Source organism: Temnothorax longispinosus, chromosome 9, assembly GCF_030848805.1.
Source record: "Temnothorax longispinosus isolate EJ_2023e chromosome 9, Tlon_JGU_v1, whole genome shotgun sequence".
In the NCBI taxonomy this organism is placed as follows: domain Eukaryota; kingdom Metazoa; phylum Arthropoda; class Insecta; order Hymenoptera; family Formicidae; genus Temnothorax; species Temnothorax longispinosus.
Genome location: NC_092366.1, coordinates 4,767,704 through 4,784,692, shown reverse-complemented (window position 1 = coordinate 4,784,692; position 16,989 = coordinate 4,767,704). Strand labels below are relative to the sequence as shown.

General features: G+C 31.6%; 1 protein-coding gene across 1 annotated transcript; it reads right to left on the bottom strand.

The window, feature by feature from the left end:
• Positions 1-5,493: 5,493 nt before the first annotated feature.
• LOC139819016 (terpene synthase-like) lies at positions 5,494-8,596 on the bottom strand. The gene is made up of 7 exons (XM_071788137.1): positions 7,844-8,596; positions 7,547-7,701; positions 7,088-7,229; positions 6,602-6,722; positions 6,355-6,494; positions 6,077-6,176; positions 5,494-5,989 (listed from the first exon to the last, which is right to left on the bottom strand). Exons 1-7 carry the CDS (start codon positions 7,907-7,909, stop codon positions 5,766-5,768), a joined length of 948 nt encoding a protein of 315 aa, XP_071644238.1. The 5' UTR covers positions 7,910-8,596; the 3' UTR covers positions 5,494-5,765.
• Between the last annotated feature and the right edge of the window lie 8,393 nt (positions 8,597-16,989).

The following is a 16,989-nucleotide window of genomic DNA, read 5'->3' as shown; positions in this document are numbered from 1 at the left end:
TAAGGTTGTAAATTGCAAATAAAAATAAAACTTTCGCGCATCATTGTCGCGCCTGGTTCTTAGTTAGCCCGTTTTCCATATTCGTAAATTTCCATTGGAGCCTATACTTCGAATTTTAAATCACGCTGGCTGAAAGTACGCGTAATATTACAACTAATAATAGATTATTGCGATAAATATCACCACCATGTCTCGGTGGTCGAATTGGTACGACACCTTCACGGAAAGAAGGAAGTTCCAGGTTTGAACCCTAGCTGAGGTAATATTTTTCGCAATAATTTCTTTACAGTTATTTAGATGCATATAGCATCAAAAATTAAATCAAATCGATTTAATTAGGTGTAGAGGGAGATTTTACTACCCCAACCGAAACTGTGTTTCAAATCTGACAAATCTTGTTATGAACGTTCTCGGTAATGTCAGGATCTCGGGGTAGGATACACGACTCGGGTCAGAGTACAGAGAGAGAATATTTTTATTATACTTTATTATACTTTCGAGGAGACCGATAGCTTTCGTAATCTCTGCTCTCTGCGCTACTGCTCGTCGCCGGGCGAGCGCTCCCCACTCTCTCGCTCGCGCCTATCTTTTATTTACAAGCGATGCCCCAGGCGCATTCTTTCTAGGTATTCTTCTAGGACAAATCTAGTCGGCAGTTAAAGGTTAATAAATATGTAAAATAAAAATCTATTAAAATAGTATAAGAATCCACGAAATTGAAATAAGAGAAGTAAAGGCTATAAAGGTCAGACGCAGATCTCCGTGCGTAATATCAGAATTATAGTCTAAGAGCTGACGACACTTTTGGCCAAGTGATTTTGTAAAATACGATTTCCCGTTTTAACCTGCGTGGACTTGATAATCCGAACACCTGGCTGGTCGTACCTGGGGGGTTTAAAAGTACGCAGGTGAGAAAAAAAAACAGATTTTCAAGTTATAGTATAAATCTCAATGTTTATCGGATATTGATAATTGGTCACTCAGGAACATGCAAATAAATTGCCAGTTTGATTGCTCGGGGGAATTAGTCGCCAGGCTTAATTATAAATAGAATAATGAATTTTCTTCGCCAGAGTATATAGAATAACAATTAAAGTAATTTAAATCGACCATGACTGGCAATATATAACGTCTTTTCGATGTGAACATTGAAAAACTGTGAGCCAACCTTTGTCGGATTCACACAGCACTTTTTCGGATCAATCATCGAGACATTATTAATTTCGACTATGGGTTTTGGTCAGTTGATGTAATTTCTAAATTAAATAGTTTTATTTTTATTGCGAAAAATATTACCTCAGCCAGGGTTCGAACCTGGAACCTCCCGTATATACCGTCGTCGACGACACCCGCACGGTATACGGGAGACGAAATTAATAATGTCTCGATGATTGATCCGAAAAAGTGCTGTTATGTGTGAATCCGACAAAGCAAGTTGGCTCACAGTTTTTTAATGCTCACATCGAAAAGACGTTATATATTGCCAGTCATGGTCGATTTAAATTACTTTAATTAATTATAAATAATTAAAAATAATTATTTTTAAGTCATACTATAAAAGCTGGGTTTTCTTTAGTAACAAGTAACAAGTATAGTGCTAACATATGCCACCAAAAAAAAGCCAAATAAAAATTTTGGTGGCAACATCTCTAAAAAAATTATTTAAAATGCACAAAGCCGGCACGCGGCGGAGGGGTCTGACGAAGGCCTCAATTGTTTTTAGCGTCCATGAGTTTTTAAAAACGTGTATTATTCTATCATTATCGTATCAATTTATGAAAAGGTTGATAAACAATAAATAGTGTGTGAAAATGTTTCTTCAGAAAAGAAGACAATTGGACCACCACCACTATCTTTTCACAAATAACGCAACGCTGCGCCAGCAAAGCCATATTTTTATTTTCACACTATTTATTGTTTATCAATCTTTTCATAAATTGATACGATAATGATAGTTAATAATACACGGTTTTTTAAAATTCATGGACGCTAAAAACAATTGAGGCCATTGTCAGACCCCTCCGCCGCGCGTCGGCTTTGTGCATTTTCAATAATTTTTTTAGAGATGTTGCCACCAAAATTTTCACTTGGCTTTTTTTTATGGCATGTGTTAGCACTATAATTGTTACTAAAAAAAACCCAGCTTTTATAGTATGACTTAAAAATAATTATTTTTAATTATTTATAATTAAGCCTGGCGACTAATTCCCCCGAGCAATCGAACTGGCAATTTATTTGCATGTTCCTGAGTGATCAATTATCAATATCCGATAAAAATTATGACTTATACTATGACTTGAAAACCCGTTTTTTTCCCACCTGCGTACTTCTAAACCCCCCAGGTACGGCCAGCCAGGTGTTCGGATTATCGAAGGAGAGTTGTCCACGCAGGTTAAAACGGAAACTAGGATTTTATTATCTACACTGGTTGTCGCTCTTGCAACATCGAGATGCACTGACTAAATGTACGTCAGACTCGAAACACAGTTCCGGTTGGAGTAATAAAATCCTTCCCTACACCTATTAATTAAATCGAATCAATTTAATTTTTGATGCTATATGCATCCAAATAACTGTAAAGAAATCATTGCGAAAAATATTACCTCAGCCAGGGTTCGAACCTGGAACCTCTTTCATTCCGTGAAAATGTTGTACCAGTTTTTTTTTTTATGTATGAATGTTTATTGTGCCAAAATACATAACTGGGTTTTTTTTTACAACCTTGACTATACGCGCCGACTAAATTTAATTGGTGGAAGATATGTAAGATACTGGTTGGAAGATACGTAAAATAGAAATAAAATTCCCGGGTGCGGTTACCGCACTCGCCTTCGGCTCGTGCGTAAACTTCGCACCCGGGAATTTTCATCTTACGACACTTGTTACACAAATAACTATTTATTGGTCGTGTGATTTACATTAATCCGTACGTTTCGACTCAACTTTGAACCATCTTCAGCGGTATAAATTAAAATAAATTAAAAGAAGAAAACCTTAAAAAACTCACCAATCAGTCTAAAAAACGTGGAATTCAGAGCCATACGAAAAATAAATATAAATTATGGCAGATAAAAATACTGTCTATGAAGAGACTTAACGATCTTGTCGACACGACAACAATGATATGATTAGATATTGTAAGAAGAGGCAAGTCGTAGGTCAAAACAATGGTGAAGATTATTAAATTGTAGTCAAGCCAAAATAATAAATAATACAAAATAATAAATATTTAATGTACCAATAGTAAAACGCGACTTGACAACGACAAAATGTTTATGAGCATGGATTACAATTTGCTTAAAACCGTCACATATGCATGATGTAAAAAAATCTGTGTCAATTTGAGAATTAAAACTATTCTTTTGCAACTTGATATGGGTCATCTCAGAAACTAGTCTCCTAGATAAATATTTTTCTTTATCCAAAATTTCGACATTCACCCAATCAAATTCGTGATCGAAATTCATTCTGTGTTCAGTGATGACAGACTAAGTAGTTGTATTTCTGTGGATGTGATTGCGATGTTTTGAAGTTCTAGTCTTTAATTGTCTCATTGATCAATATATGAAGCGTTGCAATTTTATATACAATATTTTATAACAGAAAGAGAAAGGAGGTCTGATTGCTGCAGACCTTGAGACGAGCTTTCTCCTTTCTCTTTCTGCTTTAACGATTAACTAAATATACTTTTCCTTTTCACAGTGGAAATGTCCACTATAACCGTGCGTACCAGCTCGCTTGTTACGACATCTCCTCAAGAAAGGAGCTTTCTGCCTCGAGCTCTGCAGGAATAGAATCTTCTTATTTCAATAAATGCTGAAGATGGTTCGAAAGAATAGCCGAAACGTTTATTACACTTGAATACATGGTTTTTTAAGTTTCATTTGCGCACCACGTTCCGCGCCCGACTCGCATTCGCCGATTTTAAATTATTGTCACTTTCACGAGTCTAATTACGTTATTAAATTTTATTTCTTTTTTTTTTTACTTATCTTTAGCAAATTATTTCCGCATTTTTTAAGATTTCCTTACAAATAAAGTTGAGTTTTCACTTTTTGTCAGATTTTTGGAAATAGGCAAAAGTTATAGGAAATAAGATATTACTATGTTTAATTAAAAATTGTTCTATCGAGTTTGAGGTATGGTTGTGAATGTGACTAATCAAATTTTATATTAAAAGAAATTATACTTACAAATTAGTTCAAATTTGAAAACTGGTTTCGATCTCTATACTCACGATCTCTTCAAATCCTCGATTCAATGGTATCTGATGGACTGAGTACGCCGTTACATTTATTGCCTTCTGTTATAGTTGTTGTAATAATCCCCTTTTTTCTATTATATCTTATGTAATCGTAACCTTATTCGACGCCCCTCTTTAAAGTAATTCCAAGGTAGCACATATTAGTTTCATATACATCTTTTAAACGTAGAGATCAGTCCCCATTATGAGATACAACATCTATTTTGCGTGATTGCCGGAAGTTTATGTGCAGAATTGAAAAATGTACAAATAAATCAACGTACAAATAAATCTTCTTAGAGGGACAGGCGGCTTCTAGCCGCACGAGATTGAGCAATAACAGGTCTGTGATGCGCTTAGATGTTCTGGGCCGCACGCGCGCTACACTGAAGAAATTCTAACTTTCTAAAAGTTTTTTTTGTTAAATACAAAGAACAAATATTTCATATTTAAATTTTTTTATAGTAGGGGAGACCAGGGACAAACGTAACATTTTGTTCATTTGAATTGATATCTTCGATTTACTTGTTTATATATATAAACTTTTTCTCTTTCGTAAGATAAATACATTCTTTAATTACATTATGGTATAAATAAAATTTATTCACATTTTATAATTGCTTCATAAAAATCAAATTTTATGAAGATCGAATTTGTTACGATTGTCCCTACCTCTAGGGCTGCGGTTGTAACAGAGCTCAAGGCTGATTTTAATAAGGTAAAATAAAATAAAAACGAACATATAATCAATGTAGCAAAACGTTTTATTTTTTAAAAACTTTTTAAAATAGTTCTAGACATATTTAATTATTTTAAACAGGCGTTGCTACACCTTTATTTGTTTTTCTTCTTTGTATATTTGGTATTTTAAAATAATAATAAGAAAATTTTTATTTAAAAAATACATATATAAATAAATAGAAATCAACACCAATAACAAATATTACTTTCGAGACAAAAGTAACAGACTGATACTTTTAAATCCTATAGTTTCAATAAAATTTCATCTTTTGTGAAAAACCTTTTGTGAAGATGTACAATTTCTTTTGTGTACATTTTTTCGCGCAATCAAAGATAATAACAAGTAATACAATTTAAATTAATAGTAGAAGTTGAATAGTAGAAGTTAAACATATAGTAAAAATTAGTTTTAGTCAAAATTTCAAAAATATTAAATAAGAAATTTAATTATACTATTGATACTGTCGCTAAAAAGTTACGATAAAGAGATACATATATAGCGATAAATAAGGCTTACAAATAAAATAAGTGATTTACAATTACTTAATATACTTACAATTAGTAATGTTATATTGTACAATATGTATAATTATGTAAAAAGAAAACTAACAAACAATCTAAAAATATACGAGATTAAATCTCAATGAGAAATAAATGTTCAACTTTACATAACAATCTATTCTGTAGTATAATGTATCTTGTAAAAACGAAATATACGATTGCCCGGACAATTTTTTAAACAAAAATTATTCATTATTTTTTGCACGAAATATTCGACGTTTTATTTAGTTGTAACCTTAGCAGTACCGCACAACACCTCGTTCTTGAATTCGTTCAGCATCTTTACTAGATCTGGATTTCCTCCTAAACGTTCAATTTCTCTCCTTATTTTTTTGTCCAGTTTTTCCAGTGTGTCCCTCGTGTATTTGAGAGAACCAAGTTTCTCCAACAAGTCCACACAATTATTTTTAAGATCGGTATCGGTAATTCGTTGTTTTAGAATATCTGAAAAATGCGTACTTAAGAAATAATTTCCTACGTCAAATAAGTATATATATTATCTTAAACATAATTATGTTTCTAAAAAAATACCCATTATTTTCTGGCTATTACCGCATTTAAGGGCATGTATAATAGGGAAGCTGAACTTCCCTTCAGTCAGATCATCGCAAAAATTTGCATCATTCATGTCCTGTGATAATAACAAATTCGTGATTTTTACACCCCAGTGTCGAGAAAATGAAGCTCACGTCACAGTGATTTTTTTTATCATTCGAGAATCTATATCTACCTTTCAAAAGGTTCCGAGACCCAAGTCGCATAATAGAAAATTAATCAAATTAATAATGAAAATTAAACAAATTACTTACTCTACAAATACACAAGTTAGAATAGTCATTATGTATTTGATAATAATATCCCAGTAAACTTAATAGCGATGAAAAATCCGTTTCACAAGTGGAAAAGAGTTTCATTAATTTTACTATTAATTCGACTATCCAGCCAGCCTCTATAAAATTAATTAATATTCAAATTTTAAATTTGTAATTTAATTTTTAAAATGGAGTTTCTGCTTCAGCAGATAATAAAAGTTATCACAAAATCATAAACATTTACTTCTTTCCGCCATTATCTGGTAATCGTTGTCAGTTGGACACTCTAAATTCTCCTTCCAATACATATCCATTCCCTGGCCTCTGTTAAATTCCATTAATTGTTCAGTTAAGATTTTAGCTGCCTGTTAATTAAGATATAAAAATAAATAACTTAATTTTTTTATGTTGTATTTAACAAAATTTAATATATTGGCGCGATTTTGTTGAGCTTCGAATTAGTACTGATTGTAATCAATACAGTGCTGATCGTAAAGAAATATGTATACAGTTTTATAAGTGCTTAATTGCAAACATGTCGTGAGATTTTTCAAGAATGTCTGAATCTTTTAAATACACACACACACACACATCGTCTTTATTACTTCTAAAAGTTTTTAAATTACTTGAGGACAAACTTGTTAAAAAGCATTTAATGCTATAATTCAACTATCTATGATATAATATTGCAATTCTTGAAATATAGTAATGTGGATACTTTAAAACTTACTGCGGGATGTAATTCAAAAGCTTTTTCAAAAGCGATCAGTTGTACGTAATTGGTGGCGCTTATTGTGCAGGAAAGCTCATGAACGGAATGGGTTACGGGAATGCCATCTCGCAAAATGGCTTTATCTTGAATATCGTCGTAACTAATAAAAGAGCAATTCAAAGAAAATTGATAAAATTTTAGTATAAATTATTATGTCAAAATATATATTATTAATAATTGGAAAAAAAGAAACTGTAGTACAAATAACAAAATAAAATTTAATTTTTTTTGTAAAATATTATGTCCTACTTTTTATCGTGCGCACTTTATTTTAACATAAATAAATACAATATGCAGAAAGCAAATGTAACTTTTTATTATATTAATATTTACATGTGTTCAAATTTATAAAATTAACAACACACATACACACACATAAAAGTCGATGATCATGCTTTACAATAAAATGTAACTTACAGGATGACCACATTGTAGACAATTTTGACGATTTCGTCAATCTGCTGCAGTTTATCCGGTGATATTTTAAGCCAGTAATTGAAAACACGTGTTAATTTTGTATATCTATGTTTTTCAGTATATTGAACAATGTATTTAAGCGGCTCCAAAAGTTTCTATACGACAAAAATCTTGATTTTCATTCTATTGTGCATGAGATCAATAATGAAACGAAAAGTAAGATACGAAAAGTTGAATTGAACGGAGAATTAAAATATAAAATTGAAAGAAGAAAAGGGAGAATGGTATAGGACTGACCTTATCCTCCTCCGTGTCACCGCTTTGCGAATAATAGAATGGTGTATCTTTACTTGGGTCCGTCATGTTGCGTGATATCTCTTCTCTGATTGACAAAAACAGAATAACTAAGTAAATGTTATATGCCAGTCTACGGACTTATATATTGTATCTCGATGTTGCAAGAGTAACGGCTCTGGGAAAAATAAACACGGATATAACCCACTTTGGGACCCACGATTACGCGTGGCCTAATTAACTAAGAACCAGGTGTTGTAAATGATGCGCGAAAGTTTTATTTTTATTTGCATTTTACATATTTTCCAACCAGTATCTGTTAATTACATTTCTTGGAAGATAAGGTTGTAAATTGCAAATAAAAATAAAATTTTTGCGCATCATTGTCGCGCCTGGTTCTTAGTTAGCCCGTTTTCTATATTTGTGAATTTCCATTGGAGCTTATACTTCAAATTTTAATCACGCTGGCTGAAAGTACGCGTAATATTACAACTAATAATAGATTATTGCGATAAATATCACCATATGTCTCGGTGGTCGAATTGGTACGACACACCTTCACGGAATGAAGGAAGTTTCAGGTTTGAACCCTGGCTGAGGTAATACTTTTCGCAATAATTTCTTTACAGTTATTTAGATGCACATAGCATCAAAAATTAAATCGAATCGATTTAATTTTATTAGGTGTAGGGGGAGGGATTTTACTACTCCAACCGGAGCTGTGTTTCAAGTCTGACAAATCTAGTCAGCACGCAGTCAAAGCTTGGTAAATATGTAAAATAAAAATCTATTAAAATAGTATAAGGACCCTCGAAATTGAAATAAGAGAAGTATAGGCTATAATTAAAGGTTAGACGCAAATCTCCGTGCGCGTAACATCAGAATACCTGTTTTATTGGTCGTGTGATTTACATCAATCCGTACGTTTCGACTCAACTTTGAACCATCTTTAGCGGTATAAATTAAAATAAATTAAACGTTCTCCATACCACACTGGTGAGCTTACTGATTCGAAGTTTCAGAAACTATGTTGGAAAAATAGACCAATTAATCTACTTATATCTGTAAAAGTTGTTACATTAATGCTGCGATATTAATACTAAAAGAAGAAAACCTTAAAAAACTCACCAATCAGTCTAAAAAACGTGGAATTCAGAGCCATACGCAAAATAAATATAAATTATGGCAGATAAAAATACTGTCTACGAAGAGACTTAGATCTTATCGACACGACACACAACAATGATATGATTAGATATTGCAAAAAGAGGCAAGTCGTAGGTTAAAACAACAGTGAAGATTATAAATTGTAGTCAAGCCAATAAAACAAAATAATAAATATTTAATGTACCAATAGTAAAACGCGACTTGACAACGACAAAATGTTTATGAGCATGGATTACAATTTGCTTAAAACCGTCACATATGCATGATGTAAAAAATCTGTGTCAATTTGAGAATTAAAACTATTCTTTTGCAACTTGATATGGGTCATCTCAGAAACTAGTCTCCTAGATAAATATTTTTCTTTATCCAAAATTTCGACATTCACCCAATCAAATTCGTGATCGAAATTCATTCTGTGTTCAGTGATGACAGACTAAGTAGTTGTATTTCTGTGGATGTGAATGCGATGTTCTGAAGTTCTAGTCTTTAATTGTCACATCGTCTGACCAACATATGAAGCGTCGCAATTTTTACAAGATATTTTATATATAACATTTTTATTAGATTGAATTGGGAGAATATCCTTCTGTACTTTAATAAATTTCTTAAATTTGTTCAAACTGTGTAAAAAGACAAGTTAACATTCTGATCTTTAACAACCCTTTTAAATTCCTCAGAAATATTCGAGACATATAGAATCGTAAACCAAGTTCGTCGTTCCTCTTCAATCGTAGGTGGAAGTTCGTTCTGTTTGCGAGTACATTTGTTAAGCAGATATTTAATTCTATATTAATTGTGTTAAAAATAAATGCTAACGGGTAGTCATTTTGCAAAAAATTGTAATATGTAGTTTACTGGATCTATGGCCTTATTCCGGGCCTATTCTATAACTCCCTACCGATAGTTTCGTTATCGTTATTGTCGTTGCGAAGCTTTTTTACTTTATATACATATAATATCTGTGCAAAGCAAATATAACGACAATGAAACTATTAAGAATTAAGGCCAAAGCACAGCTTGTGTTGTGCAAAAATCTGTGCTTCGGTCCTTACAGAATAGGCCCACTAATTTCTGTTTTGTATAAGATCTGATGGAGATTGGAGAACATTAAGAAAACACGATAATAATTAAATAATGTTCGTAAAATGCTGTAATCCTTGCAGAGGACGTTAATTTAAAAAAAAAACTTGTTTCAGTATAAATTAAAACAGTTTTATGTAATAATTTTGTATAATTTGTGATGGGTACATACATTTGGCACCCTTTTAAATCTTTTTTTTTAAAGATATACTATACTGGAATATAAACTCTACTCTAGAAGAAAACGGAACTGAGATGAAATGGAGAATTAAGAAGTCAATCCGTCTTTTTCTATCACTGCACTTTTCGAGAACAATAAAAAACATTGACCAATTAAAATTTGCTAAACAGAGACAGAAATGCATGATCCCTAATAAACTCATTTTTTTACTCATAGAGGTAATCACCATAGCAGAGTTAACGTGCTAAAGTATAAATTTTGTAATTTTTTAGAAAATATTGTGTTCTATTTCTTGCCGCGCGCACTTAGTTTTATCAAAAATAAACGTAATATGCATGTATAAAGCAAATCAAGAGACACGGTAGTGTCTGAACCGACAAAAAACCGCGAACCGAAAATAATTTAACTGTACCGATTTCGTTTCCGGTCCTATAAAGGAGGTCTGACTGCTGCAGACCTTGAGGTGAGCTCTCTCCTTTCTCTTTCTGTTTTAACGATTGACTAAATATACTTTTCCTTTTCACAGTGGAAATGTCCACTATAACCGTGCGTATACCAGCTCGCTTGTCACAACATCTCCTCAAGAAAGGAGCATTCGCCGATTTTAAATTAATTATTGACACTTTCACGAGTCTAATTACGTTATTAAATATTATTTCTTTTTCTTTTACTTATCTTTAGCAAATTATTTCCGCATTTTTTAAGATTTCCTTACAAATAAAGTTGAGTTTTCACTTTTTTTCAGATTTTTGGAAATAGGCAAAAGTTACAGGAAATAAGATATTACTATGTTTAATTAAAAATTGTTCTATCGAGTCTGAGGTATGGTTGTGAATGTGACTAATCGAATTTTATATTGAAAGAAATTATACCTACTTACAAATTAGTTCAAATTTCGAAACTGGTTTCGATCTCTACTCACGATCTCTTGAAATCCTCGATACAATGGATGATATTTGGTGGACGCCGTTACATTTATTGCCTCCTTTTATAGTTGTTGTAATAATCCCCTCTTTTCTTTTATATCTTCTGTGGAAGGTGTAATCGTAATCTTATTCGACGTCGCTCTTTAAAGTAATTCCAAGGTAGCACATATTATAACAGCTACTTTTTTTGTAATTTGTCACAATAATTTTATTTTCAAAGAACAAAGAGTACTTATTGTTCTTTGATACTTTTTTTTGTAATTTGTCATAATAATTTTATTTTCAAAGAACAATAAGTACTTATTGTTCTTTGCTACTTTTTTTGTAATTTGTCCTAATAATTTTATTTTCAAAGAATAATAAGTATTAAGTACTTATTTGTTCTTTGAAAATAAAATTATTATGACAAATTACAAAAAAGTAGCATTGTTATTAATCTATCCATTTTACAAATATGAGTCGCAGTAAAAAAACAATTGCAATTCGTAAATTTGAATGGTGTTATTGTATTAGGCAGAAAAGAAGTTGATGTTGTAACAAAAAATTATTGAATATGTAAGCATTTGGATAATTTATTATTCTATCAACTTAAATTTGACAGCAAAAGTTGGAATGCAATACAGACACCTAAATAAAAATTATGACATGCGTTATTATTTCTACATTACGGGTAACGTGGTTTTTTGAATTTGTTGTTTAAGCAAATTTTCAGCAACAAATTCACCGATGTTCAAGCATTTGATTATTGAAATGTATTTTTGGATTACCTATAGATGTAATTTAAAGTTAAAACCATGTCCCAGATCGCTGGCGCCTATTTGTTATAAACGGTTATTTTTTTATTATAAACAAAAAAACGTAAAAAAATTGTTTCCGAAAATAAATTTTCTAACTCGATATTCATAAACTACATGAATTGACGAAGATTCCCTGAAAATTTCATGCCTTTATCATTAAAACTCGAAAAGTTATGCAATTTTGAACATTTGAAAAAAAAACCAATTTTTTAATCGAAAATATTGCAAATCGCTGGTAGCGATCTCTAAAACTTGTTCGATTTTGCTCAAATTTTGAGGAAAATTCTTTTTTTAAGTAAGCTCTGATATTTTGGGGTGCGTCGCAAAAAATAAAAAAAGAATGTTTTTTCTTAATTACCCTAATATATATATATATATATATGTTTTATTTAAAATTTTTTCATATAAATAATCGTTTTTCAAAGATTAAAAGACATTTGTCTAAAATGTTAAAACAATTGTTTATATATCAAATATTTAAAAACGTTTAGTGCATGTATCTTAGGCACCAACCACAAAATTAGTGAAAAAAATGACGTCTTTGCGTCAGATGGCGAATACTCAGAGACGCCGGAACGGTATTTTGGCATGTTCATATTCGTTGATAAACAATTAAAATCTACCTCTCCACCAAAAAATTAACTTGGTGTACGAAATTCAACATTGCATTAAAAAACCGACACGTTCTCATCAGTATGGCATACTGTTTGCGACGCGGCATCGGTATGGCGCATACGGCCCGCGTACTTTTGCTCACAAATAAATAATATAAAACAAGAATCAGATTGGTGCCTATTCTCCAAAAGCACAGTTTCTTTAACACATTCAAAAAATTACGCTGCGCAAAGGCGACACCTCCAAGCTGCCATACTTGCGTTTTCGTGTTCCACATGACACCGGGTATCGTCCCAAAAAGTTTCGTCGTGGTGCCGATCACACATGTTTTTTGTCGCTGGCTCCCGGTCTATAAGAAAGAAAAGTTTTTCAGTAATTTTGACTGATAGCCCAATCAAGAATGCTTTGGTTCAAGAAAAGAAAAGAATAAAGAAAAACGAGAATGTGAAAAAGAAAACATACAAAAGAAGAATTTTTAACTTAAACAAATCTAAAATAACTGAATTATCTTCAAGTAATTTTTTGATATTTTTAAAAAAATTAAAGGAACGTTTCTTATGGAGATTTCCATAAAAAGCGTTCTATATGATTTTATAACAGCACAGTTTTCTATACTAAATAAATTTTGAATTTGTTTGATGCTTGTACATTGTTTTTATACAATCATATTTTTAAAAAACTGTTGTTTGTGATAGATGTATCTATTTACTTCTTACAAATATATAATAACTTAATTTAAAATTTCTGTTCCTGTACTTACTTAAAAAAAAAAGAAAGAAAATGATAGAAAAAGAAGATAAAGAAAAGAAAATATATATAGAAAATAGAAAAGATATTAATGAGAGAGGACACTTGTGTCTAGTATGCAATGGAAAATATTCAGAAAGTAAAGAAGATTGAATTAAATGTTTGCAATATGCAAATTGGATACATGAGTCATGTGCAGATCTACGATGTATTTATTACACCTGCACTTAATATTTTTATTATTTGTATTAATTACTGACTTAATTAATTAACTACTTATTTATTTTTTTATTTAATTTTCTCTATTCACAAATTTATGTATGTGATACACATTTTGCCAAAGATAGTTGTATGAAATAGTTTACAATTGTTTTTCTACAACAGTATTTTGCTATTGGATCATTACAAAACAACTTTAAAAAACACAATCTTTATCGAGAAGTATACATATCTGCTATCTGTTTTTTTCTTATTTATATTACATTTTCAATTTAACATGGACTTTAGTCGTATAGCCAACTTACACCATGATATATGTCAATTTGCCTCACTATCGGGGCAAGCTGGCTATACAATGCAGCATGTTCGTAATCCATTTATTACAAAAAAACTATACAGGATCATTTTTGGCATAAAAATGTATAGAGAAAGGTTCTCTCTATTATATTAGTACTGTTTGAAAAAATCAAATGCCGAAATTGTGAAAACTGTGCTAACGAGCCCCGGTCTCCCCTAATACCGCTGGTCCATGCTCCGTCTACGATTTTCCGCGGAAGCGGGTTGTGGGTCCACCGAGTATAACTCGGACCCTTGCAAACGGATCCTCTGATCTCTCGTACGGCAGCACGAATGGAAAACCTCTGGAGGCCCGATCGATAATCCACCTTCTAAGAACCCCCTCTTACGTCTGACTGATTTCCGATCTCCTCTGAATTGTCGATCGTCTCATCGATGACACCCCTCTCATTATTCTCCCTTTTCTCGCTCATCTCTTTTACTCTCCCTTCTCATCCTTCTCATTCTCGTTACATAACCCGCCCCTTTTTATTTGACGGGGTTACAAATCGAATAAAAACTATTTTATCGGTATTACATGTACTGTACAAAATTACCTTTTTCAAAATAAAGTAAAAGAAGGCGCCAAGTACACGCAATGTATTTTGTAAATTCAAAAATCCAATCTAAGTGGAAGCTTTATTTTTCTTTAACAAAAATATGTCACAAAATTACGTTACCTAGCTCAACCTAAGTGATGTGTATAAATCCAAAAATCCAATCTAAATGGTAGTAACTTTAATTTCTCCTTAACAAAATTATTATATCACAAAATTATGTTACTCAATTCAAGTGACATGTATTTCAAAAAAAGATGTAAAATCTGTAAATTGCGCCAATTGTAAAGAGAATATATATATATTGTTATGAAAAATAATTGAAAAAGAATGTAAGAGGTAACAGTACAAAATAAAAATATTTAATTAAAATAAATAAATTTTTCTTGTAAAGAAACTTGGCGCTGCTTTTTTACTCCCGTCGCATTCTTCCCTAAATTATGCTTATAGTTTTTTTATTAAATCAAAAATTTTAGTACTAATGTTTAAATTTTAACGTTAAAATTTCGAAATCTAGCAGGGCCAAGTTTTTTTACAAGAAAAATTTATTTATTTTAATTAAATATTTATTTTAATAAATAAGTGTCCGATTTCGCTCGATAAAACAACAGCTAAATAATAGAAACGGCCAAATTACGAGCTATTAATAGGTGTATATTTATTAAAACCAATTTAACAACGAATGTGTTCGCAATATAAAAACAACGTTGACGTTTCGAGCCTTACTTGGCTTTCTTCAGAACAAACCGCATAATTCCAATTTAATCGCTTCTTAAATTTTAACGCATCAAATCACACTAAAAAGGACTGAGAATTCGCAACCGTCGCAACATGTAAAAAGTCAAACACCTCAGGTATTCGTCAACGTTCGTGACTTTTTACATGTTGTATCACTGTACTTTTCTATCACTGCACTTTTCAAGAACAATAAAAAAACATTGATCAATTAAGGCTGCATTCCGATATTCACTGTCAGTAACTTTCAGTACTGAAAATCTATATAGAATACGTGACGTAAAATATAGATTTGCAGTACTGACAGTGAATATCGGAATGCAGCCTAAAATTCGCTAAACAGAGACAGAAATGGTCCCTAATAAACTCATTTTTTCACTCATAGAGGTAATTACCATAGCAGTTAACGTGCTAAAGTATAAATTTTGTAATTTTTTAGAAAATATATTGTGTCCTATTTTTTGTCGCGCGCACTTAGTTTTATCAAAAATAAATGTAATATGCATAGAAAGCAAATATAACTATCATTAGATGATAGATTCATTCGAATTTATTGGCACGTGTGTAACATTTAATTCAAGATGTTTATATTTTTCACAAATTTCAAGACATAATAAAACACACTACAGGATACAATATTAATAAGAATATATACACACACACACATTCATCCATATATAAATTAAATATAATATAATAATAATGATGACGCTTCGCAACGAAATATAACTCACAGGACGTTACACGTTATGCATAATGTTATTTCGCCAATCTGCCGAAAGCCAGTAGTTGAAAGCTAACGTTAATTTTGTACACATGTTTTTTAACACATCGGAAAATGTATTTGAACGGTTCCAAAAAAGTTTCTATACAACAAAAATCATGTCTTTTATGGTTTATTATTATGAATTGAACAAAGAATTGAAATATAAAATTGAAAGGAGAAACAAAAGAAGAAACGAAAGCAAATGGTACAGGATTGATCTTATCCTTCTCCTCTCCGTGTCATCACTTAGCGAATAATAAAAAGGTATAAACGAAAACAGAGAACTTGAATCGCCAGTGAATAATTAACAATTAGCAAAGGCTCGACACAACTGGCCAAATTTTATTGATCACAAAACGCTACGTTTCGACCGCAGATTTCGGTCCTTTTCAAGCGTATATAGAAACAACTCACAAATAGCCGAACAAGCAATAAACATTATTGACGACACTGCTGGTTTGTTTTTATTACTTTTCCGTTTTGTCAGTTTAAATTTTACCACCGCACGGCTCTGACATGTATACTTCGACATAAACGACTAACGAAAATGCCGTTTAACATATGTATTTTACCTCTGTGATTTTAACGCACAAATATGTAAGCTTCTGATTTATATATTTATTCATGGATTTATACTTATTGTTGCGTGCTTAAATGATTTCCAATGATTTGAAGTTGGCACTAAATTAATAATACCTTTAAGAATTTTTTTCTATTTTTGAAGTTGGCACCAAATTAATTTAATAATTATTATCGTCTAATCACATTCGAGAGAGCATGCCTCGCATTAAAGAATACATAACAATATTAAAACAAACGTATTTCTCGCGATTCATTTAGGTATCGTATGTCGTAGCTCCGACTTTGTCGTCCAACGCTGCCCGTCGGCATTCGCCGCTACCTACCTTTTTCTCGTTGGCTAGCATTATGCAGCAGCATTTTATAATTATTTATCGTCTAATCACATTCGAGAGAGCATGCCTCGCATTAAAGAATACATAACAATATTAAAATAAACGTATT